The sequence below is a fragment of the Enhydra lutris genome, unplaced genomic scaffold (genome assembly GCF_002288905.1).
Source record: "Enhydra lutris kenyoni isolate GAN:26980312 unplaced genomic scaffold, ASM228890v2 scaffoldscaffold21, whole genome shotgun sequence".
Taxonomy (NCBI): Eukaryota; Metazoa; Chordata; class Mammalia; order Carnivora; family Mustelidae; genus Enhydra; species Enhydra lutris.
The window spans coordinates 33,438,823-33,463,505 of record NW_019154105.1 but is presented as its reverse complement, the minus strand read 5'-3'; the positions used below and the strand labels follow the sequence as shown (position 1 = coordinate 33,463,505).

Here is a 24,683-nt window from a genome sequence, read left to right as displayed (position 1 = left end):
AAAAAACAAACAAACAAACAAACAAACAAAACCATAAATGCATTGCTTAGAATCCCAAAACTCAACCTCTACATAATGGCAGTATTAGCATAGGATTTTCACAACTTTCTTGGAAATGGCATGTCTCTGTTCTGCTTTCGAATTTGAAGGGATCCTTTCAGAAGGTATTTGTTATTTCAGGCAGAATTAGTTTCAGTCAAAAAAGAATCATATTATTAGGCAATCAATCATACATTTAAAAAAATGAAATATAACCTCATTTTCTGGAAGGCAGTTTAGGGAATATATTTTGGCATTATAGTTTTAGAGCTTTAATTCCTTTTTAAAAGATTTATCTCTTGGTAATTAAAGAGATAAGTATCTCTTGGTAATTAAAGAGATAAACTATTGTTTTGATTATATGAAATAACACATTTGTTTGGAAAACGAAATTATTTCCTCCAATAATATAATCATAGTTTTCTTCTGTGTTGGCTGCGTTCATATAGGTCATTTATATACACTCACGAATTTAACTTACTGGAAACCTACTGTACATAGTGTCATGTCCTGACCTTTTCCCTCTTAACATTACATAATATACATTTTATTAAGTGTTATATATCCCTTAGAATGAAATTATAGATGTATATCCTCTACAGTGTGACTATAACTACTTTGGGATACTTAGCTTGCTTCCAGTTTTTGCCTTTATACATAATTCAGAACTAAATATTCTTGTAGAGAAATCCTATGCATCTCTCTTTTCTAAGGGTGGATTATTATTATTTTTTCTTGGTAAATAAAAGATTTATTAAGGTATAATTGATATACAAGAGACTGCACACAGTTAACATATACCATTTGGTAAGTTTGGACATATGTGTACACTTGTGAAACTGTCACTGTAAGGAAGGTAATATACATATCCATCACCTCCAAAAATTTCTTGTGTACCCCCCAAAGATAATTATTCGAAGTAGAATTAATGGATTAAAGTTTATAAACCTTTAAAGTGTTTCTTGATCATTACAGTCATCTGGAAGTGAAATTTGAATTTATATATTAAAAATACTCGGTCACTGGAATTTATGCTTTGATTAAGCATAAATCTTCAAGTAATAAAGCATCGTGTTCTTCTGTATTTTGAAATTCTCTTCAAAACAGCAGTCTTAACTTTGGATACAAAATGAAAGGCAATAAAAAAAAATGAAAACAACTTTCTCTAACATGCTTAAGACAAATGCAAAATTAAAGTGAGTATTAGTAAGTCAGGAATACGTAGATTATTTTTAGGAAAGCCGATCTAAATGTAATTAAAAATCAAGTAGACCTGGAAGAGTAAAAAGTCTAGCCCTGCAAGGAGATTACTACTTGAACACATATACAAAACCAAAGCATAACAACAACAAAACCTGTTGGAGGACAGCAGTCTTGATGTGCCAGTCAAGTGAATTTCTGAATCAGAGGTGCAGGGACTTTGCTACACTTCACGTTTCATTTAACCTCATTATGGAAGCATGAATTGCTACAAATTCACCATTTATCAATATGTACCCAGGCTGGCCTCTCTATGAACAGCTTCTGTATCCACATTGATCTTTTTCCTTTTTATCATGGAAAGGAATGATTGAGCATATATAAAACAAATGTCTGCTTCATGAGATGGAAAAGAAAACAAAGCAGCAATAGCACATGAAAAATAAGTCCGAACTGTGTTCAGGTTGTAACACACATTACCAGCAACCATTATAGAAGCACAGGAATCGGGAGTCAGATCTGAAATTCCTGCTTGCTTTCCTCCATCTATTTACAGAAAAAAATCGAACATTTGCCCTAGACTAGGAGCTAGGTCATTCATTTCTGCATGCTTTAAAAAAACTTGGCATGTTTATAAGAAGTTAAGTTTATTCCTTAGGGTGGTGCTGCCGACTTTATTTATTTATTTATTTATTTTAAGCAGAAGAAGATACAAGGTGACAAGATGGGCTTTAATGCTCTCTGTTGTGTTTTCACTTTTTCAGATGTGCATTATGTAAACACGTATTTGTGATACTCCCGGTTGATGGTAATGTTCTCCCTGAAGGGGACTGTGACTTATTGCAGCAACACATGCAAAGAACCTCTTTGAGCTATCTTAGTGTATGATGGAAATACGTGGAATTTTTAAACACAAAGGTTCAAATTATGGCCTCACTCATCTATGAAGATGTGGTCCAGTCATGGTTGGTCTGAAAAAGAGATGCATACCAAATTATCTAATGGATAGGACTTGGTTCAAAAGGTTATAGCCATAAATGTATCTGCAGTCACCAATGGTATATACAATGAGAAAGTTATGTTAAATTTGTGTGTGAGTGAACATTTGTAAATGTGAATGGTGTCCTAGCTTTGTATGTAACATTTGGTGCGGATTCAAATATCACTACGAGCTTGAAATTTAAGAACCTCCCTCAAATCAAGTAATATTTATAGGAAGCTTAACATTTAAAATAGTTTGCAAATAAATGAATACATTTTCATTCAAAGTTCATTTAAAAATGCCTAATTGAATTGCCTTATGAAAGAAATGCAGGAATTTTTAAGTGGAAATCTATCACCACATTTTTAACTTTTTACTTCTCCTATTGAAAGGTACGTGAACATGTTTTTATAAATTGTCTTCCTACATTAAACAATTCTTACTCTAATTTCATTTTTTAAAAGAGGAGACATGACTAGAATATGAACAGAATCCTTCAGTACAGTACCCTACACCTTTACACAAATATTTTGACATTCAAGTTTATATATTTTAGAGGAGAAAAAGTTCTTTGATAGTGAAAAAGTCTACAGAAAGGCTGATTTCAAGATTTCAATAACCTGAACTAAATAAAACAACACCTAAATGACTATAAACATATAAAAGCCCCTCCTTTGACTCAACAAGAACCATGGATGCAGAAAGAAAATTCCAGTCTTTCTGGGGAAGTATGGAGATTATTTAAATTCACAAGAAATCCATGTCGCAGGACAATGTGCTCAGAAAGTATCACCTCTTTGACTTTAATCAAAGCTTCTGGAACTTTGAAACACTCCACTGTTTTGGGATCTTACCAGGAAACCTGGATGTGACCAATCGTTTGAAAGAAAAGGTCCTATTTTGCTAGGAAGGAGTCAGATAATTTAGAGGGAGAAAAATTCCTTTAAAACGAGCCAGTGATTTCAATGAACACCTTGGGCTACCGCTGGGCAGCCACCACAAGGAAGCATTTTATATGGAACCTGCCAAGTCTGTGTTTGTTTGTTTGGCTGTAATTTATGACAATGGAGAAGCTAGATAGTGACGTTCCTGGTGCTACAGCAATGGGAAAAGCACTTGTTGCTGATAACCTATGAAACCCAAAGCGTTCCAGGCCATTCCTTTATTAGCAAAGAAACTTCAGACCTGCCTCTCTTGGTATTATTTTCTGAGTTCCACGTCCCAGCAGAGGCGTGGCAGTCGAAGCTTCGCAGACTTTTCCCTCATGGAGCATTTCTGCATATTAAACAGCAGCTTACAAATAGTCAATGAGTCCTCTGCTCCCACGCCTGATCAGCACAAAAAACTGAAAGGGGAGATTGGAGACTGGCAGTTGTCCACACTAGAGACACCCAGCAAAGTGTTTTCTGTCTATTCACTCACGGGAGTGACATGAGCCATTAACATCGGCAGAACTTGTTTTAGCTGGCAAATGCTGGGTATCTGGGAATTGATTTAAAAGGTCAATTCTTTCCAACACAGTTGAATTATATTCAAAATACATTTCTATAAAGTGCTAAAAGAAAAATACCTTAAAAAGGAGATTTCCTGTAGAGTTTAGGACTTACTTCCTTTTCCATGTGTAAAGAATTTGATTAGTGCTAAATATCTCACGAAGAGGCTTTAAATTCAAAGCCAAGTGAAATTTAGGGCTGATCTACCACAAATCGCATAACTCTGCATCTGAAACAGGGCGTGCAGTTTTAGTCTTTCATGTGAGTTTAATATATTTTATTTCTCCCATTAGTATGTAAGTTTCGCCTGCTTCACAGTTGATCGTCAAATAATCTAGGTTTTTAAAAAGCAACGAGTTGTGCACTCATTTCATTTTATAAAATTAAATTTTTGTAAGCAGATTTATTGGTGCCAGTGGCTTTGAACTCCCCGTATCTTCAAAGGTATTTGTAAATAACTGTATAAACTGATATTCTTTTGAATATCAATGTTTGGGGAGAGAAGGAAATATAATTAGGAAAACAAGAACTACAGAGGGGATCGGGAATCAAAAGTTTTCATTTTAGAAAAGAATGACAAATTTACACATACAACAAAGAATGTATCTGTTTTTGGACCTTCTGAGCTATTTTAGAAGTGCATTTTCCATCAAAACACAGACTATTCCAGACAAAATTCAGCAGTAATGAACAATAAGCTCATAGATTGTTTATGTGTCCAAGTAGTTGATTATTTTACCTAATGGGCTGTAACCTAATTATAGCATTTTTGTGACCAATAAATGAAACTGCCTTCATACTTTGAAACTAACTTTCAATTTTCCTAGCTTGTCTCATCAGAACTATGCTCAGTCAACATTTTAGTAAGGAGATAAGCATTCTGACAGAGGCATAAAGAACGGGGGCTGAACGAAACAGACAGCAACTCCCAACTAACAATTAGTAGCGTAAATGTGAAATTCACTGATATTTTCTTTGTTTATAGTGTTACTTCTCTAGTGTAAAGTATGAGATGTTATTTCCATACAGCAAACGGTTAGGTTGTGTCTCTCCTGACAGACTTGTAGACACAGCAGATTGGAGGGCAAGGTGGCAGAAACAGTGTGTGAGGGAACCCTGGGCAGATTTACGAGGGTGTGGGCAGGTCCTCAGGCGGGAGTACAAGATGGAGGATTTTCTTAGCAAACTAAGGGGCCCTTATCACCATGTTGTGTACAGCAGCAAAGGGAGCCAGAAACTGATAACACCTACTAGAGTTTAAGTATTACAAATACAGCTTATGATGATAAGATGGCTATAGGTTAAAAAAAAATGGTAAATAACTTCTCTGTCATGTCCTGGTTAAATCATTTAGTTCAGTATATCCACGAGTGTTGTGTGCTGTTCAGTGTGGTAACCATGGGTCACGGAGGGCTCTTGGATACTTGAAATGTGATTAGTCCAAAGTGAGATGTGCTGTTAGTGTAAAATACACACAGGATTTTAAACAGCATGAAGAATGTAAAATAGTGTATTAATAATTTTTTATAGTGATTACATGTTGAAATGATAATTTTGAACATACTAAGATAAAGAAAATGTCATTTTAAAATTAACCTGGGCTTTAATTTTTAGTTGTTTTTAATACGGTTCTCAGAAAATTTAAAATTACACATAACAGCTTACGTTGTGTTCTATTGGCAAGCTCCTGGAGGAGAGGAACCTCCTGTCATTGCTAAAAAAAGCCTGGTGCCTGGCAGGTGTTGCAAAAATGTTTTTAAAACAGAATGCCTCCTGGGGCGCCTGAGTGGCTCAGTGGGTTAGAGCCTCTGCCTTTGGCTCAGGTCATGATCCCAGGGTCCTGGGATCGAGCCCCGTATCGGGCTCTCTGCTTAGCGGGGAACCTGCTTCCTCCTCTCCCTCCTGCCTGCCTCTCTGACTACTTGTGATCTCTGTCTATCAAATTAAAAAAAAAAAACAAAACAAAAAAAACAGAATGCCTCCTTTTAGAGGGGACATTCCTGACCTGGGTTAAGTTTTAATTTCAATAATGTTATAGATGGTAGCAGAAAAGGAATATAGAAATTTGTTGCCATCCAGACATAGGAACTGAATGTTCTGATAATTTTTAGACAAATCCCTCATTATCTGAACTCTTGCTACCTATCAGCCAACTCAGAAGCCAAACAGGTACGCATAGCAAGGGATACTTGTATATAACTAAGTTTGAAACAATAAGAACTATGAGATGACCTATACAAGCAAAACTATGTGTGTACCCTTCCTGATGCTACCCCTTAGAATTACTATCCTCAATTTAATGTCTGTCATTCCCTTACTTTCTTTTTTAAATAGTTTTCCATGTGTGTATCCCTAAATAGTGTATTGCTTTCTCTAGTATGATCTTGAGCTTTATAAAAAATGCTACATAGTTTGTGGTCTTTTTTTTTTTTTTCTTTTAAAGTTTTTTTTTATTGGGTGCCTGGGTGGCTCAGCCGGTTAGGCATCTATCTTTGGCTCAGGTCATGATCCCAAGGTCCTGGGATGGAGGCCCATGTTGCGGGGGGAGGGGGAGGTCCCTGCTCAGTGAGAGCCTGCTTCTTCCTCTTCTCTCTGTTCATGCTCTCTTGCACTCTCTCTCAAATAAATAAAATCTTTCATTTACTTATTTGACAGAGAGAGAAAGAGAAAGAGAAAGAGTGTGTGTGCAAGCTGGGGGAGGGACAGAGGCAGACAGAGAAGCAGACACCCTACTGAGCAGGGAGCCAGATGTAGAGCTCAATCCCAGGACCCCAGGATCATGACCCGAGCTAAAGGCAGACAGACGCTCAATCGCTCCACCGACTGAACCACCCAGATGCCCCAGTTTGTAGTCTCTTAAAAACTGAAAACATTACTTCATCAATTCTAATTCAACATATCTTACCAAAACAATGTAACATTTTTAGCCAGAAATTTAGACACTCATTATTCTCTGTGGCCAACAGACTTGAACATGTTTGGAAGTTATAAAAAGTGGGCAAACGAAGGAGTCACTAAACCAATGAGAAATTTTCTTTAAACATATATGCACCTGACAAGGATTTTAAACTTAACCTGCGATTACCTCAATAATATAGAGGACTATATTCTTGTAGAAGCAGTACAAAATGCACTTGGAGACTCTGTTATAGTTCCAGGCACCATGCACCATCAATAAATTCTTCAAGTACTTGAACTAAAATAAAAGTAGAAAAGAAGCCGTAAGGAAAAGAACGAGTATTTTTCTCTTCATACTGTCAACTGAGACTCATGCTGTGTTCGGCGGAAAGGCTGCTTTACCTGAGCTATGGAGTAATCAGAAGAATTAGCTGCCTGAAGGCCTTCGTTGCCACTTATCCCGACCCCGACGTGCGCTGTCTGTATCATGCTGACGTCGTTGGCTCCGTCGCCAATTGCAAGCGTTATGACTTTGACTTGTTTCTTAACCATCTCAACAACTTCAGATTTTTGAAGAGGAGAAACCCTTAAATTAGAACAGATTGTCAGTTACCTCCACTCTGGGGGAAAAAAAAAAAAAGAATTTTGAAATATCTATGTCTTGAAGGACAAAAGAAGCAGAAGATCCAAAAGAAGAGTTCCATGAAATACCATTCTGGAAGTCTTAGGTTTGCAAATGTTCAGTTCTCTGTTAACCTGGTTGCCACTTTAAGGAAAAAGTCTAAGAACTAAACCTCTAGGTGATAGGTAGGAGCCACAAGGCCCTGTTAACCATATTTTCCCAGAATGGTTGTATTAATTTGTTAAAAAATTAACATTGGAGTTTAGAAATTCTAAATCCTATACTGTACCTGGAAGATAAAAGTTTTGAGCCTCTGTAAGCAGATCTTAAAGAATGTACTAGATCTACATTTAAAACAACTTTGAGGGGTGCCTGGGTGGCTCAGTGGGTAAAAGCCTCTGCCTTTGGCTCAGGTCATGATCCCAGGGTCCTGGGATTGAGCCCCATATCGGGCTCTCTGCTCAGCGGGAAGCCTGCTTCCTCCTCTCTCTCTCTGCCTGCCTCTCTGCCTACTTGTGATCTCTGTCTGTCAAATAGATAAAATCTTAAAAAAAAAAAAAACTTAGAACTCAAATTAAGAGTATGGAATTGGCTAACCTCTTGACTTGTTCTCAAACACTGTGACGAATTGACCCAAATAAATGCCAAATGCCTGATTGCATAGTCCATGTGCCTCAATTTTCTTCCAAAGGTACTAAGGGCCAAGTGGGATCAAGCAATCTTTTATACAGACATGGAGCAGGAACAGAGGACACCAGCATCTGTACTAAAATCATAGTTGGTATTAATGCTGGATCAGTGTATCACAGAACTTTAAAAGCCACTTCGGAAGTAAACCCCATGACAATGAGGGAAGGAAGGGTTCAAAGACAGCATGCCTCAGCACCATCACTGTATCACCCACAACTATGGGCAATTAAAAGTGGAAAACTAAACAGTAACTGAGTCAGTGAACTATGAAGACAGTAATTAGATACGAAGAAACAAGTAACACACACCATGTCAGCGGTCAAGAAAAATAACTCATTAAGTTCTTTATCAAGGTGGAGCAGAACAGGTGTTTAACACATATCTGCTGGAACGTCTGGTAGGTCATTTATTACTCTGCATAAGAATGGAGAACATTACTCTGAAAGACGCCATCTTGCAGTTTTCCTGAGTATTTCCTTAGGAATAATTCCTAGCACGGACATGCACACATAGGATGCCCTCTTGCTCTTTTGAAAGCCTTCCATCAGGGCAGCCCAGGTTTCACTGCAGGTCTGAGAATCATTACAGGAAACCATGAGTTTCTTGCAGAGTGAACCAGTCTCTTCATCTTTATATTGCTGATGTTGATCCAGAATAGGTACTCAATAAATGGTTGCTATATGCAAGAATTATGTTTAATTCTTTCTTTGAATTCCCTTCCAGAGTCTGGCAACAGCACAAAATGACCCAACTGTGAGCACAGCGAGTGAATGGGTTGAGTAGCAGCCATTATGGTCTTTTTCATGGTTGGCCTCCATCTTTCTTTGACGCAATTTTCCTTTCATCTTCACATTTTATTTAATTTCTCTTAACAGGCTAATATATTGGTAAGCCCACTGGCTCTAGGCCAATGTGTTAAACATGGACTCCAGCTAACATTTAGTAAATGTCAAAAAAGAATGCTCACCAAGAAATGATCTAAACAGCAAATGCAGTGGACATGAAAAGAGAGAAGGATTTGAAAACATTCATCAAATTCCCTTCACAATTTAACAAGCTCACAATGTAAAAAAATTGTGAGGTCACACCATGGGATCGATGGAGCTAGAAAACAGTGGTATTCCCCCCACCCCCACACCTTTTGGCTGAATGTATAATAAAGGAGAAATCTCTGCATGGTGAGCTAATAGTAGTGATTTAAAGAAACATCGGAAAAGAGCTGGACTCAGCTCTGTTTTCTTTCTTCATGGCTATTACAACCAACCACTATTTTCTCTGCCTGACACTACAATTTTCAATGCCCTCAAATTAAAATTGGCTGAGGACCTTTATCAACTTCATGTGTGTGGTTAACTCAGGTGTTAAAAGTGGAGTATTAATTCCCTTGGCAAGAGCAATGTGTGTGTGTGCGTGTGTGTGTGTGTTGCGTGCCATGCTTTAAAGATGATGATACAGTGGGAGGCCTCCCCAGAGTTACTGCAACTGTTACTAGCAGGAGCATCTATAAGCTAACAGCAGACAATGGGCTTAGGAGAAGATTTGAGAAACAGTGGAAGCCTTCATATCTGATGTGTTTGACATAGCAGTTGGTTGCTTAAAAAAAGATGTCTGACTTAGGTGGGGATTCATAAAAAGTAAAATATACATACAGAAAACATTTAACTCATAAACATACAAACTTGTGATGTAGAGCTAAGAACCTGTTTTGCACAGGGGCTTGATGTTTGAGATTCTGATTATTTTCTGGTGGTAGAAATCTCAGTCATGAGCCACAGTCCATGGCTGGATCCAGTCAAGTGGAAATCAGAATAGAATGATGCCTCACCTGAGTTTACTGTTCTCCTACCCATTCTAGATTATACAGCATTTTTTTTTTTAACAACTCAAAAGTATCCCTAGAGCCTCATATCTGGTTTTCCTAAAAACAATTTTGACTGATGCTTAGTAAGCACCAAGTCAACTCATGAAAAGTGTCCTTCCAGCTCTGGGCATGATGTGCTGTGGGCCCCAATAGCTTGTCTTAGGGCGAGAATGTATTTGAAGGGAACTCAGGTTAATCAAACTGAAATCAGTTAAAAAGATCTACTGTTGGGGCGCCAGGGTGGCTCAGTGGGTTAAAGCCTCTGCCTTTGGCTCAGGTCATGATCCCAGGGTCCTGGGATCAAGCTCTGCATCAGGCTCTCTGCTCAGCAGGGAGCCTGCTTCCCTTCCTCTCTCTCTGCCTGCCTCTCTGCCTACTTGTGATCTCTGCCTGCCAAATAAATAAATAAAACCTTTAAAAAAAATACTGTTTTTATAGCATCCATTTAAAAACATTTTCCCTTGCTATAAGGAGGTTACAAGATCACAAAAACAAACTTGTAAGACATTAGGAATCAGTGTAGCATAAATCTACTTGACTTAATTGCCAGTACTTAATAATTTCAGAGGATGTGGAAATCAGAATGGGCCAAAAGAGGGTTCCTTGACAGTTAGAATTTGACTTGACCTTGACAATGTGAGGAGAGCTCATGTCAGGCAAAGGGAATAGCATATACTAAATTTCTTCACATTCAAAATGAGCTAGAATATATTCTTTCTACCGTTGTCCTTCTATCTAATAAAAGGTCACTATCTGTATTCACACATTAGAGTTTATTTACTTTCTTGACTTTTGTACACATGCATCTATATTTGTACAATTTCCAGAATGGTCTAGAATGACCTGACTACATGCTAATTCTTCCAAATGTCTATCAAAAACATCACATGTTCGTGGTTGTGAATACCTAAAACCTAAGTTTTACAAATGTCAATAGGGACCTGAGGCATAATTCAGAAACATCATAAAAGCACTGCTTTCTAGTCTAGATTTTTCTTCTTCTTTTTTTTAACCATGGGTCTACATCAGGACTTAAATTATACATAGTTCTCTTCTTCTCTACTGTGGCTCTTTCATCTCTAAGAGAAATCTGAGGCTCTGTGGAAAAAGACTACATACCCAGCACACACTATGAAGGTCCAGTTTTCTTCCTGTGGCTCCACAAACAGAAGGTGGGACTTTGCAATGCAAACTAGCAATGCACTGAGTGCAGAAATGCTTCTCAGTCAATTGGCTATAGTTTCTGCACCTGCTTTTCATTAGTTTTCTTATTCGCTCTGTAGTAACTCTCATTGCCCTATGAACGTTAGATCAGAGTACTGGAAATTTTTACCACTTAAGCTGAAATTATACAGGGGAGCCCATCTCAGCTGAGCCTCATTTTGTACTCTTTTCATGGGATCAGCTAAATGAATCACTTTTTAATAAAAATATTTTATTTACTTATTTGACAGAGAGAGAGAGAGAGAGAGAGAGAGCACAAGTAGGCAGAGAGGCAGGCAGAGAGAGAGGGGGAAGCAGGCTCCCTGCTAAGCAGAAAGCCCAATGCGGGGCTCGATCCCAGGACCCTGAGATCATGACCTGAGCCGAAGGTAGTCGCTTAACCAACTGAGCCACCAGGCGCCCCCATAAATCACTTTTTTTAAAAATATATTTTTATATATTTATTTATCTGACAGAGAGAGAGAGATCACAAGTAGGCAGAGGGGCAGACAGAGAGAGGGAGAAGCAGGCTCCCTGCCGAGCAGAGAGCCCGATGCGGGACTCGATCCCAGGACCCTAAGATCATGACCTGAGCTGAAGGCAGAGGCTTAACCCACTGAGCCACCCAGGCGCCCCGAATCACCTTTTTTAATGGAATAAGTATAAAGATGATACATGCAGACACATAATAAAGGATATTTTAGGGGACTTTCTATAGGTAGCCAAAAGGAGTACAATAATTTATCTTATTGTATTGTGTTTCTAGATTGGCAACCTAAAACATATCTCATCATATATACTAGAAATCATGTTGGTAATATATCCTCTCAAAAACATACTGTAGACTTAATAGTTACTATAAAGTTGTCATTTTTTCCTAGACTAGGAAAAAATGTAAAAACATGGAGGATTAGAGTGTTTCTTAACCATCCTGAAGTGTTTTTTATAGTGAGCCTGTGTGTCTAGAGCCCCCTGTATTTACTAAGTTGAGGGCTGTTCCTAGTGACTATTTAGAGGTTAGGATCGTTAGTCCGGGGCTCTGCTGTATTTCCCTTTGTAACACACTTCCTAAGATTTCTCCTTGCAAATACCAGTTTATTTGTTCTCCCCGAGTCACATTCTGTTGACTAATAAAACAAAAATCATAAAAAGAGAAAAAAAACCCCCAAGACAAAAACTTTTGAGATCCTGATTCTTCTTCGAGCCAAAATTTGTTAGGCACCTTTGTGAAGTTTTTAATTGAGGCGGCATTAAAATTTGGCAAAAAAATTGCTTACGTGTACCAAAGTGACATAAATGTGCTAATACTTCTAGAAACTCATCATCAATTTATTACTGGAATGAAAACAGCCACTTACATAGCATCCCCCAAACTATCCTTAGGCCATGGTACATAATGAAACATTCAACTACTTTTAGGTAAGAGAACTGTGCTATTCAAGTGACTGGTGCGTGAGTTCCTGCCTCGTCTCCAAGAGCAGCATGTGCTGATACACTGCGCAGTCAGAGGCATCAAGGGGACCTCATAATCCAGGGACTGAGTTGACAGAAATAAAATACAGATAACCTTCCCCAGGATAAAAAGGCAAAGAAACTTTAAAAAAAGATGTCTTTTTGCAATGCATTTTTTTTTTTTTAATTATCTAGTTGGTTAGTTAGTTAGTTAACTAGCAAGCTCCATGCCTAGCATGGAGCCTCAGGGGGGCCTTGAACTCATGGACTCTGAAATCAAGACCTGAGCTGAGATTAAGAGTTGGATCCTTGACCGAATGAGCCAACCAGGTGTCCCCCTGCAATGCATTTTAGAGGCAATTCTTCTGCAACTGCTTTCTTTCTTTTTTTTCCCCCAGAATTCAGGTTGTTACAGGTACACTAGTACTGTCTCCAGTTACAAGGGTTCTGATAATAATTTAAATAAGGACTGATTGTATTGATAGTGTATATCTGAATATGCGTGCACGTGTGTGCGTTCACAAGCATTCTAAACTTCTAGCTGGAAACTATACCTTATCAAAACCCCAAAGAGAAAATTCCTGATAGATGAAACCTTTATTACAGTATTCACACCAGAGAACAGTTTGTCTACTGTGCTACTGTTCCTTCCTTCCTTCCTTCCTTCCCTCCCTTCCCTTCCCTTCCTAAATGCCTGAATGCACATCACCAGCTCTGCATTTTTTTTCTAGCTTAGTTCTGACTCTTCAGTCAGTATACCTAATGATGCTGCTAGGATACCCCACTGCTCTCTGAACTTCTTCCCTTCCCTTCCTTCCTTCCCTCCCTCCCTCTCTCCCCTTCCCTCCTTCATTTCCTTCTTTCTTTCCTTCCCTTTTCCCTCCTTTTTCCTTTCTGTACTTCCTTTCTTTGTGTTTTTCTCTCTTATTACATCTAGTTACCAAGAAACTAGCACTATATTCAGCCCAGTGCAGATGTAAAAAATATAGTGGAATGGAATAAATGGTAATTTTGCAAAAACAAGAAATTCATCTCATTATGTCATTATACTAACACTACAACTCTTACTCATTTTTCACTGTTTGTTGCTGGAAGTCAAAGTCTGTTTAATCTGCTTTGTATCTAGATTGCAGAGGAAGTACATAAGGGCTATTGGATTCTCTAGGCTTTCTCACAGGGATAGGAAAAACAGATTGAAAATTAATAGGTAGGGAAGAAACTTACCACTTCTTCAAGGGAAAGTGGGTATACTAAGAATGGGTCAAAGCTAGATGACAGGGGGGCTCTATATGTCAGGATAAGAAAGTCTGAATATCACAGCTAGCCCTAAGCAACAGGGGATGTTAACTAAAAAGCTTTTGAGCCAAAAAAGAGCATGGTAGAAATCGTGCATCAAAAATACTAATTTGGGTTGCCCATCAAAATGTATCTTTTTTATATAGGTAGATAACTATACCTATCTCTATATATGTATCTGAATTGAAAAGAAAAGAAAGGATATATGGGGTGAGTAGGGGGTTTTGAATGACCATGGGATCAGAGATGATCCTGAGGTTTCCAATGCAAGTGATGGATAAAATGATGGTCTAAACATTAATCAAAAAAGTAGGATGATTTAAAGAGGAAAATTCTCAGGGAAGTTCTAGACCCTCAGAAGTTCAGAAAGCAGTGGGATATCCTACCAGCATCATTAAGTATATTGACTGAAGAGTCAGAACTAAGCTTAGAAAAAAAAATGCAGAGCTGGTGATGTGCATTCAGGCATTTACTCACTCATCAAGGGTTTAAATGATCATTTAGTATGTGATGAAATTTCTATGAAATTTATGTTCTATAAAGAACAGAAAGGAGAAGAAAGTACAAGATCTTAGGACCTTCCTTCTGCCCCTAAAAGTTATTAATTTAGGGGCACCTGGGTGGCTCGGGTCTCTGCCTTCAGCTGAAGTCATGATCTCGGGGTCATGGGATCGAGCCCTGGCATCGGGCTCTCTGCTCAGTGGGGAGTCTGCTTCCTCCTCTCTCTCTGCCTGCCTCTCTGCCTGCTTATGATTTCTCTCTCTGTTAAATAAATAAATAAAATCTTTTAAAATAGTTATTAATTTAAGAACATTTATTGAACTACTGTACCAGGAGTTAATATTATGAGCCTATATATAGGACTGTGGTCTCTCTATGGACTCTTGCTCCAAGGAGACATAAGTGGTAGAGAGAGACAGAAATCTCTCCTTCATGGCACAAGGTCCAGCCACCTTTCTCTGTCTAGTGAACCTTGCCTACAGGAATGGTGTGCTCCCACCTGGGAAGCATGTCCACTCAAGGAGGCCTAGAGTGCTTCCCCTTCCTAGTTCTGCTCTTTTGTGACCTTGCTCTTAGAGTGATAAGAGCTATGGCCTCCATCTCTTTCCATTCTTGATATCTGGTTGGAGGGCCCATGGGCACTGGCTCTCTTCCATTTTCTTGTGACTCTGGGTGAGGAAGGGCTGGAACATCCTTAGGCTGTAAGGAGACCAGCTTGCCTTTCCTTTTTTCCTTCCCTCCCTCCTTTTTGGGAATTCTCTCCTATGTGGATGGGTTTCACCAAAGACTTTTCTCTCCTCTTAGAAATACCTACTTCTAGTTATTGACAGAAATGGAAATAAAATCCTGAAGACGCCAGGAGCTAAAGAAGTGTGGTAAATTTGAGGGTCACACTTAGTAAAGATCTATGAGAAACCTTTAGGGGAAACATGAAGTTGGGAGGGAAATGGCACAGAAGGAAAGAGTGGTGTGTCAGGGGCCATAGATAAACACACAGGCAGGGAAAGCTTTTCAGCTGTACTGTTCACTCCCTGTGGTGGCCTGTGTGAGTGCAGGCTGACCAGTGTCAGGGAGGTAAGAGTGGGCTAGATGGAGCAAAGAGACTCCTTTCTCACTGTAACTGAAAACTTTGGTGTAGGCTTCAAGCTTGTGGAAACTCAGACTCCTCCAAACAACAGGCTTGAAAGACTCCCCAATTCCAGGAGTATTCTGCAGTGTCCTAAAACTAAGACCCCAGAAAAATTTCTTCCTCATACCTAGGAACAGGAGAGTTAGAGCTTTCTAGTCAACCTCAGGGCATGAAGCCAGGCAGGGACAGGTGCCGATGACATGGACGTGTTAACAAAGCCTTTTATGTTACTTTACTTAAGTAATTCCATCAAAACGTGGCTGCCTTTACAAGAGCAATACTTGGGCAAAGGAAGAAGGGCTTAGACTGAGCCCTGTCTCCAACTTTACCTCAAGTTAGGATGTAGCTGTCACTTTTCTCCCAAAGGATTTTACTGTCATTAGGGAAAATGAGGAAAAATATCTCACAGGAAAAAAAAGAGAAGATCATGAGTACAAAAGAAATTACAACAACTTATAAGAAAGTAGAACTAGTAAAAACAGATATAACAAGAGTTTTTAAAAGGTCTGATAAAAAATCAAACAAAACAAAACCTTGGCAAGATTTGGGAAGATACCAAAAACATGAAACCAGAACAAGCAGTTATAATGAAGAACAAACTGAAAATAAGTAATGTAAAGATATAACTGTTAAAATAAAAAAGCTAATAGAAAAGTGAATAGTAATAATAGCGCCTGGAAGTTCAAATAAAAAAAAAAAACTGTCTCAAAAGATATTACGAAATTAAATGAAAATGAAATTTGTGAGAAAAATGAAAAGAAATGGAGCAATATAGGTGACTATTCATAATAGGAGTTCAATAGGAGAATAAAGAGGCACAGAATGAAATAGAGTAATTTTCTAGAATTAAAGAAAAACATGCTCTTCTATTAAAAAGGATTGCACGGGCCAAAAAGAAATATAAGAAAAAGATATTTACCTCTAGACACATTATGGTTAAATTAAGAATAAGAAAAATTTCTAAAGGTTTCTAAAGAGAAAAAGCAAATCATTTACAAAAGAAATTCAGATCTGACTAACACTGGATGCAGACACAGAATTACTTTAAAATCTTCAGTTCCTGTCTCCTTATGGAGGGGGCCAGGGAACGAAAGACATACTAATACATATAGACATTAAGCAAAAATATGGTTATCAAAACCCTAGAAATAACCAGACAGAATATAGACTGTAAAGCTTGCAAACTGAAAGAATATAATTTAGACATAATTCTAAATAAATCTCTATAATTTAGAGATTTAGACAGTGGAAGGCAGGAGGAGAAGAAAGAAAAAAGTATAAATAAATGAAAAACTCAAAATAAGATCAAAGAAATGAGGGCAACATAGTACTAATTATGATAAATATTAATGGTTTAAATTCACTAACCGGAAGAGATTCTCAGGTTAGATTACAACAAAAAGATTCACCTATATATAGTGTCTAAGAGACATTCTTAATAATAATAGGTAATAACAATAGCCAAACTATGGAAAGAACCTAGATGTTCATCAACAGATGAATGGATAAAGAAGATGTGGTATATATATACATACACACACACACACACACACACACACACACACACATACACACAATGGAATACTATGCAGTCATCAAAAGAAATGAAATCTTGCCATTTGCAACAACGTGGATGGAACTACAGGGTATTACGCTGAGCAAAATAAGTCAATCAGAGAAAGATAATTATATGATCTCCCTGATATGAGGAATTTGAGAGGCAACATGGGGAGCATGGGGGTTAGGGAAGGAAAAAATGACACAAGATGGGATCAGGAGGGAGACAAACCATAAGAGACTCTTAATCTCACAAAACAAACTGAGGGTTGCCGGGGGAATGGGGGTAAGGGTAGGGTCGTTGGGTTATGGACATTGGGGAGGGTATGTGCTATGGTGAGTGCTGTGAAGTGTGTAAACCTGGTGATTCACAGACCTGCACCCTTGGGGCTAATAATATATTATATGTTAATAAAAATTAAAAAAAAATAATAATGGGTAATAGAAACTGTTTTTGCTCATTATGTTTTAAGCTCTCTACTTGTTTTAATTCACTCAGTTCTCAGAAGAACCCTTGAAGAGATAGGTTACTATTATTGTCATTTTGCAAATGAAGACACTGAGGCACAGAAAGATTATATAACTTTGGCAAAAGAACAAATAAGTGGTGAAGCCAGGATTCAGCCCTAAGCAGTGTGGATTTAGAGACCGTATTCTTAACCATAATATTATACAGAAGGATTGAACGTAAGGGTTTAGGAAAAAGAAAAAGACAAGGCACATACAAAACAAAGGAAAGCCAGGTTAGCATTATAAGTATAAGACAAAATAGAATTCAGGCCATAGGAAAAGCCATGATAGAGAGAATCTTTATGTATGATTTCTCACCAGAAATATTCAATTAGGCCATGTAAAAGAAAATTTGATTTCTAAGAGTAACATAGTTTTTAATATACATATTAACCCACTTATTCCTCACAGCTGTATAAGAGCAATGATTTTCAACTCTGTTTCAAGAATGAATAAACTAAAGCTGGAGAAGTTAGACAAAAAAATTGCTCAGCTAAGAAGAAGAGGTAAGGCTCGGACTTAGATTCCAGAAAGTCTGGCCCCAGATCCTGTGCTGAAGTACACAGCATGGCAAGCAGACAGAAAATGGTAGATTGCTTAGTAAATGGTATTGGGAGAATCTGCTATGTAGAAATGAATTACATCAGATCCCTTCTTCCTAAGATATACAAAAATAATTGTCACATGGATTAAAGACCTATATGGAAAACAGAAAGCTGTGATGTTAACAAAGGAGATGTCTGAGAATATCTTCTTGAGTGGGACACACTTACTAATTAAAAAAGCACCAATCATAAAGGGGACAACGGATGGAATTTGACTGTCTTAAGGTCTATGATGGATCGAAGACACCCCCATCATTTACCTTTTGTCTAGAGCTGCTTTCATGCTACAATGGCAGAGTTGAGTAGTTATGACAGAGACTGGATAGCCCAGAAAGCTTAAAATATTTACTATCTGGCCCTTTACAGAGGAAGTTTGCCCACGTTTGCTCCATGGAATACTCCCTTCCCCTTGGAAAATGCTACCTGGAACCACCTCCTCCTTCATGCCTTAATGTAAAGCTTGTTTTATATGCTTTACTTGTCTCTGTTTCTGTTCCTTTGGTAATATCCCTTCTGTTTTCCAACATCATTTTGCCCTAGGATGCAGTCTCTCCCTTGTCCTACAGCCATTAAACAGTCATGGCTTACATCCTATCTGGTCTTGACTCTTGGAACTCTAGCCTGGCCCCAAACACCACGCCTTAAATTTGCCCTAAATGGGGATGGCTCAAATGGGTTTATTAAAAAGAAGGTAATCACTAGAAACCTTATGGGTTCAAGGAGACCCAATTACACTAAAGTAACTCTTTTCCTTTCCCACACAAAATCAGGCCAGTAGACAGACAGATCGAAGAAATGTTGTAGGTTATATATATCATGTCCTTAATAAACCGGAAAACGAACTCCTTTATTCCATCACCATAGAACTACAGAAGAAGTATACGTAATCTATTAGGTGGATTTGTTTTTGACTGAAGAACACATTAGAGTGCTGACTTATTGATTTATGTAAAGCTTCAGGGAGGCCTTGCTGGGAAGCTGCAGAGTCTGTACTTAAAATTGCTGAACAGAAAAGCGTCATCACGAATTTGAATGTAGTTATGGAAGATACGTACGCTTATTCCAAGTTAGCACGACAGAAAACAGAAAAAGACTAAAATGAATAAGACACCATTTAAGAGAGGCATGATCATGGAAATCAAGATAACAGTTACTCTTGGGAGGATAGTAATGCTAAAGGGAGCATGAGGGGGCTTCTGAGGTTCCGGTCATGCCTGGGTACTTGATACAGGAGTATATTCGCTTTATGAAAATTCACTAAGTGGCATGCTTATACTTTATGTACTTTCCAATAGAGGTTAACTCTGTTTTATTAGAATTCTATCGTCTGCAATTCTAACCAGGGGGTGTGTGTGTGGACAGCGGTTTATCTAAACCGATCACATCTAAAACTATAAAATGTTGAAATTACAGTGGAATTCTCAAGTGTTTAGATTTACCAATCAAAATTTTGCTATCAAATATGGACTTCCCTGGTGGGGACGGGTCCCTCTTACGTGGCTAACAGGCTATACCATGGCCTCGCCACTCCTTTAACATCATTCAGTAGAGACAGGGCAGCAAATGAAACAGGGCTGAACAGCTTATTATATTATATGAAAGCAAAATACGGCCATTTTATGAGGTTATAAAATTTATTCAGGATGTCTTCCTTTAGCCACACACGTATGAAAGAAATAGTCTCTCAACATTTCCAAGATTTATTCATGTTTTCTTGGAAGCAAATATGGGATTGACATTCATTAACAGTTTGTAAGTCTTCTCAAAGCCAAACATCTGCTTGGCATCTGACGGTGTTCACAAACTTTCTTTAAAGGAATGTCTGTTGAGCATTTATTAGCTTCATTTGTGCTTTATAACTACCCTTTGAGTAGAACCTTTATTTAGAGAAATCCTTAAGGTTTAAGACAATCCCCAAAGATTCGAGAAGTAGATCTGTTTTGACCCTTTACTTAATGCACTTAGGCTATGACAGAAAGTATTCGAAGTGTCCCTCTAGACCTCTTCAAGGAGGACTCGTTGATCAGACTGAGGTGAAAAGGTTTTGCCTGGAATGTCACTCCCAAGTGACGACACTCACTGAAGTCAAGTGTTTTTTTATGCACTGTGGGGAAAATGGCCTAAAAGGGGGTTAAACTTTGATTAGAGATGTTGCAAGTAGGGAAAAATGCTTAGTTCAATTTAACTTCTGCTTTTCAGAAGACATGAGTACATAAATTATGTAGGAGAATGGTGATTACTAGACAGTCTAAAAGCTGGAGGCTCTAGGCCAATTTTCAACCAACTGTCACAGAACATAAGTTTCAAGATATGTTTAAACGAAACTGACAACTACAGAAAAAAATGTAAAATTCTTTGAAAGGCTGCGTTATGTGAACTGATGAGGATCTCAGAAACCACATGCGATTGAACACACAGCAATACTTGACTCCAACACTCCCACCCTCTTCTGGAGGAAATATTAAAAGAGGTAGAACAGATGCTTCCCCAAATTAAGCCGATCCAAGCAGTAGACAGATTCTTCCCAGCAGAGAGTGGCCCACAGAAATAGGGTGGGTCCAGAAAGTGAAAGGCCTGGGAGGGGGTCTTCTGGCCCAGAAGCTTTCAAGCTGGAAAGAAATTACCAAGGAAGGGTGCATGTGTGCATGGCTCTCCCACCTTTCTACACCAGAGAAGCTCTACTCTTAGCTGCTTAGACATCCAGGCTCCAAGGAGGATTTGAATCACTGCTGTATGCCAAGCTCTTCATTTTATAGGCCACAAAAACCCAAGCCAAAGAAATTCCATTAGGTATCCAAAGTGCCAGAGAGGTAAAAATTTGAACAAGTATTTCATGAATCCTCAGATAAAATACCACTTTGCAGGACAGTTCTTGATTTTAGCTGTGCCCATAAATCTCCACAAGTCTTAGAGCAAACTTTTCCCTCTCCTACCTGTCCAAGAGTTTTGTGGGGGGGTTCTGTGAAGCCCCTAAAAAGGTGCATTTAATTTTACCGATTTGTGTGTATGTTTTCTTTTTCCTGGGGGGGGGTGGCAGGGAGGGATGAGCCGCAGTTTTCATGCTCTTCAAAAGCATCTGATCCCACCAAGGATAAGAATTGGTGTACTTGCGCAGGGGAAAAGAAGGACCACAAGGAGATTATGTTTATAACCAGGAAAACTTATCAGAAACTCCTCTGACATTAGATGTGTTATTTCCTATGAAACTACTCAGGTGGTCCAGTAAATGGGCACAGAGGTAAAAAAACAAAAGCTGCACGGTATCTCTAAAAATAGAGTACTTGGGGCACCTGGGTGGCTTAGTGGTTAAAGCCTCTGCCTTCGGCTCGGGTCACGATCCCGGGGTCCTGGGATCAAGCCCCGCATTGGGCTCTCTGCTCCGCGGGGAGCCTGCGTCCTCCACACTCTCTCTGCCTGCCTCTCTGCTTACTTGTGATCTCTGTCTGTCAAGTAAATAAAAATAAATAAATAAATAAATAAAAATAAAAATAGAGTACTTGCTGGGCTGATAAAGACAGATTTCATTTTCCTTGTTGGGTTTTCCATCCTTAAAAATATTAGAAAAGTTACTTGAGGTATGACATGAAACCTTCCCTTTGTAAACCAAAACCAGGACTCCAAAGCACTGAATAATTTTGGAATGAGGGGATTATTTCTGTCTTTGAATAGTCCCTTCAGAAAGTGGTGGGAAGAGAGGTAATGACTATCGACTGAGAACAGCTGTTTCTTTCAAGTCAGCCCTAGGCTCTGGAGGGAAAACGTTCATCCCTATAACTATTAGGCAAACACCGAAAACTGCCTTCTGTCCTTTACGCCGATCATGTCAGGGAGGAAAGTGGCTGATGTCATCCTGAAGATGGAACTAATTTCGAGATCCTCATTATCCATTACAGGAAGCCTTTCCCCTCCACTCCCACTCTAGCTGTGGCAAAGAGAAGCCTGCAGCAGACAGCAGACTCGGAATTATCTTCACGTGAGGACTGACCAAAGATCGGAAAGTAGTTGGAAGGGAAAACCCAGAAAGTCAGGATGAACACGAAGTTGTGAGACATCACCATATTTTGAAATAATATTCATTATTTATCTGGAGTGTCTGTTCTACTGGAGGAAAATAGAGAATTTCCTGTGGCTGGGAAGTCTGTAATCCTCTGAGAAGCCTGGAGTGACACTTGCATTTAATGGTAAAGAAAGATATATGGAATTGCCCACCTATTCCTCACAAGCGACAGAAGCATTATCATGGAAATTGTACTTCAAGGTCAGTAGGGTTAAATGACAAGAAAATGGTCTGTGCCAGCAGTTTAAATGCCAAGAGGCACCAGGCCAAGAAGGCGCACAGACATAACTCCAGCACTGGCACTGATGTAATTACGGGCTTAGATGAATTCTCAACACCAGAGCGGAAGTTGAACCACAGTCCTTATGGGAAAAGAGAGAGGAGGAAGGTAATTAGAAGAAAAAAGCTGAGGAAAGGTATTTTCCTTAAAACAAAAAACAAAACAAAAAAACCAAACAACAACCAACCCTAAAAACTCTAAAGAAAATCCAGTGTCTACATAGGGAACTTCAGGTCTTCGAACATGCATAAAACAGGACGGAGGGAGGAAGGGGCCACACACATATTTATAGGGCTCAGTTTTCGAGCTGCTCTGCACGTGCATGGTAGAGTGTGACTCCCTCCCAGGGGCCTGGGCCTGGAGGAGCCCCGGGGTCCATGTGACTTGTGAGCATCCAGAACAAGGACCTCGGGAGGGAATTTCACAAGCGCGCAAACATATTTTTTCTCCCTTGACACTGCTTTCTACTTCTTCTCTCCCTCTGCTATTGTTTAATTTTGTGGTTCCACTTTTGAAGAATGGTGGGAGGTGCCGTGTTAAGCAATGCTCTAAGAATGAGACTCAGCTGCAGTGACTGTGTTAGGAAAATTGGCCTCCCACATCCTTCAAAGCAACTGTGATTCTACTTAAAACGGAAAAAAAAAAAAAAAGAAAAAAAAAGAAAAAAAGGAGACATGGAGGAGAGCAGGCAGGAAGCCTTGTGCAGCCTTGTATGTGCAGTGTCTCTGCCCAGCACGCAGTAGGTCCGGCTTGGGCGCTGACTCAGGGAATGGATCATTGTATCAAAAGAGCTTTGGATTACAGTTGGTTTACAAACAGGAGCCAGCTCTCATAGCACGACTGGGCTTTGGAGCAAGCTTTTGTTGATCTTCGTGATCCCATTAGTGAAAGTGATTAAACAACCAGATCTGGCACAGTTATCCTGATGGAAGTGTGTCAGAGTTGAACATTCCTAAAACTTGGTCAAGAGATTAGCAAGGAATCAAGAAAGGTCCCTGGAAAAGCAGATTTTAAAAAGCATGACAATATCAGAGTGCAAATGAGATCGTCAAGGTAATTTCCAATTCTTTCTTCACAATTAAGCAGACAGCCTGATTATTACTGATACTAAATATGTGTGTACGGGGGCCCCTGGGTGGCTTCGTAGGTTAAGGGTCTGCCTTCTGCTCAGGTCATGATCCCAGGCTCCCTGCTCAGTGGGGGAGTCTGCTTCCGCTCTGCCCCTCCCCCAACTCATGCTCCCTCCTCCCCGCCCCCTGTCAAATAAAGTCTTTAAAAAAAAATGTGTACAACAGGCTCTCCAAGAGCTCTATGGTAACATTTATTAACACATGCTACAGTGAAGAAAAATAAATGACTGAAATAATATGGGTTCCTACAATAAATAGATTTTAACTCTCTATGATATAATTTTATAGGTTGAAATGATGCTTTATAAAAGGTACTTATTAAGTTTGGTTGAAATTATGTTTCACAAAGTATGTTCCAATGGAAATTCAGAAAATATCTACAAGGCATGGCTTATAAATGTGGAGATAAATCATATACAGGATATTTCAGTGAATAAGCCCAGACAAAGAGGGTTTAAAAAGCATAACATTCTTTCATCAGTAAATGTATTTTTTAAGATAATAATAAAAGCAAATAGAAAAGTTTTAACAATAATATTAAAAGAATAAATTCTGGGAAATTCTTCAGAAGCCCTGCTAAGGTTTCGTCTCCTGGGCCGGGAGTGGGGGGGTGGGGGGGGGACGGTGGAAGCAGCTGGAGACACTGCCACCCCAGACCTGGTGGGACCAGCTGGTAAGGCTCTCCGTAAGTGGATGGCAAAGAGGAAAAGCCTTAGGTTTCACTGTCAAGCATAGTCATGAACACACTTTAAATTTTAGGAAGACAAAGTATGAACAATTTTGACAAAGATATGGGGAAGATTCTTTGATGAGAAGTTCAGGAAGGACTAGAGCTAAATGGGTTATGAAAATGTAGTTCTATGGATTAAGCCTTGATAACTCAAAACAGATTCAAATTAGGAAATAGGCAGTATTATCAATTAGAGGAAAGAGGAATGCACGGTCAAGAAATAGTCTTCAGGAAAATGACTCAGCACCCCCTGCCATGCCATTGGCTCAAGTTAAGTTCTCCAAGCAGGCTCCTAGACTGATGTGTAGAAAACAGAACTCTTATAGAAGTAACCTTAGATGGAAATGAGGGAAATAATGCAATTGGAACATGGGCTGGCAAGAAATCTATTGATTCAAATTATGAACAGTAATTCCCAACCATCAGTAGGACTCTTCTAAAAAAACCT

At 38.9% G+C, this 24,683-nt stretch overlaps 1 protein-coding gene across 3 annotated transcripts in view; it reads right to left on the bottom strand.

Annotated features, from left to right (window-relative positions):
• The window catches only part of LOC111149090 (ATPase phospholipid transporting 8A1), a 233,220-nt gene that overhangs the window by 43,168 nt on the left and 165,369 nt on the right, over positions 1–24,683 (bottom strand). For all 3 annotated transcript variants that reach the window (XM_022506004.1, XM_022506005.1, XM_022506006.1), the window contains 2 exons: positions 7,015–7,198; positions 6,800–6,910 (listed from right to left, as the gene is read on the bottom strand). In XM_022506004.1, coding sequence (XP_022361712.1) covers positions 6,800–6,910; positions 7,015–7,198 — 295 coding nt within the window. The remainder of the gene's footprint in view (positions 1–6,799; positions 6,911–7,014; positions 7,199–24,683) is intronic.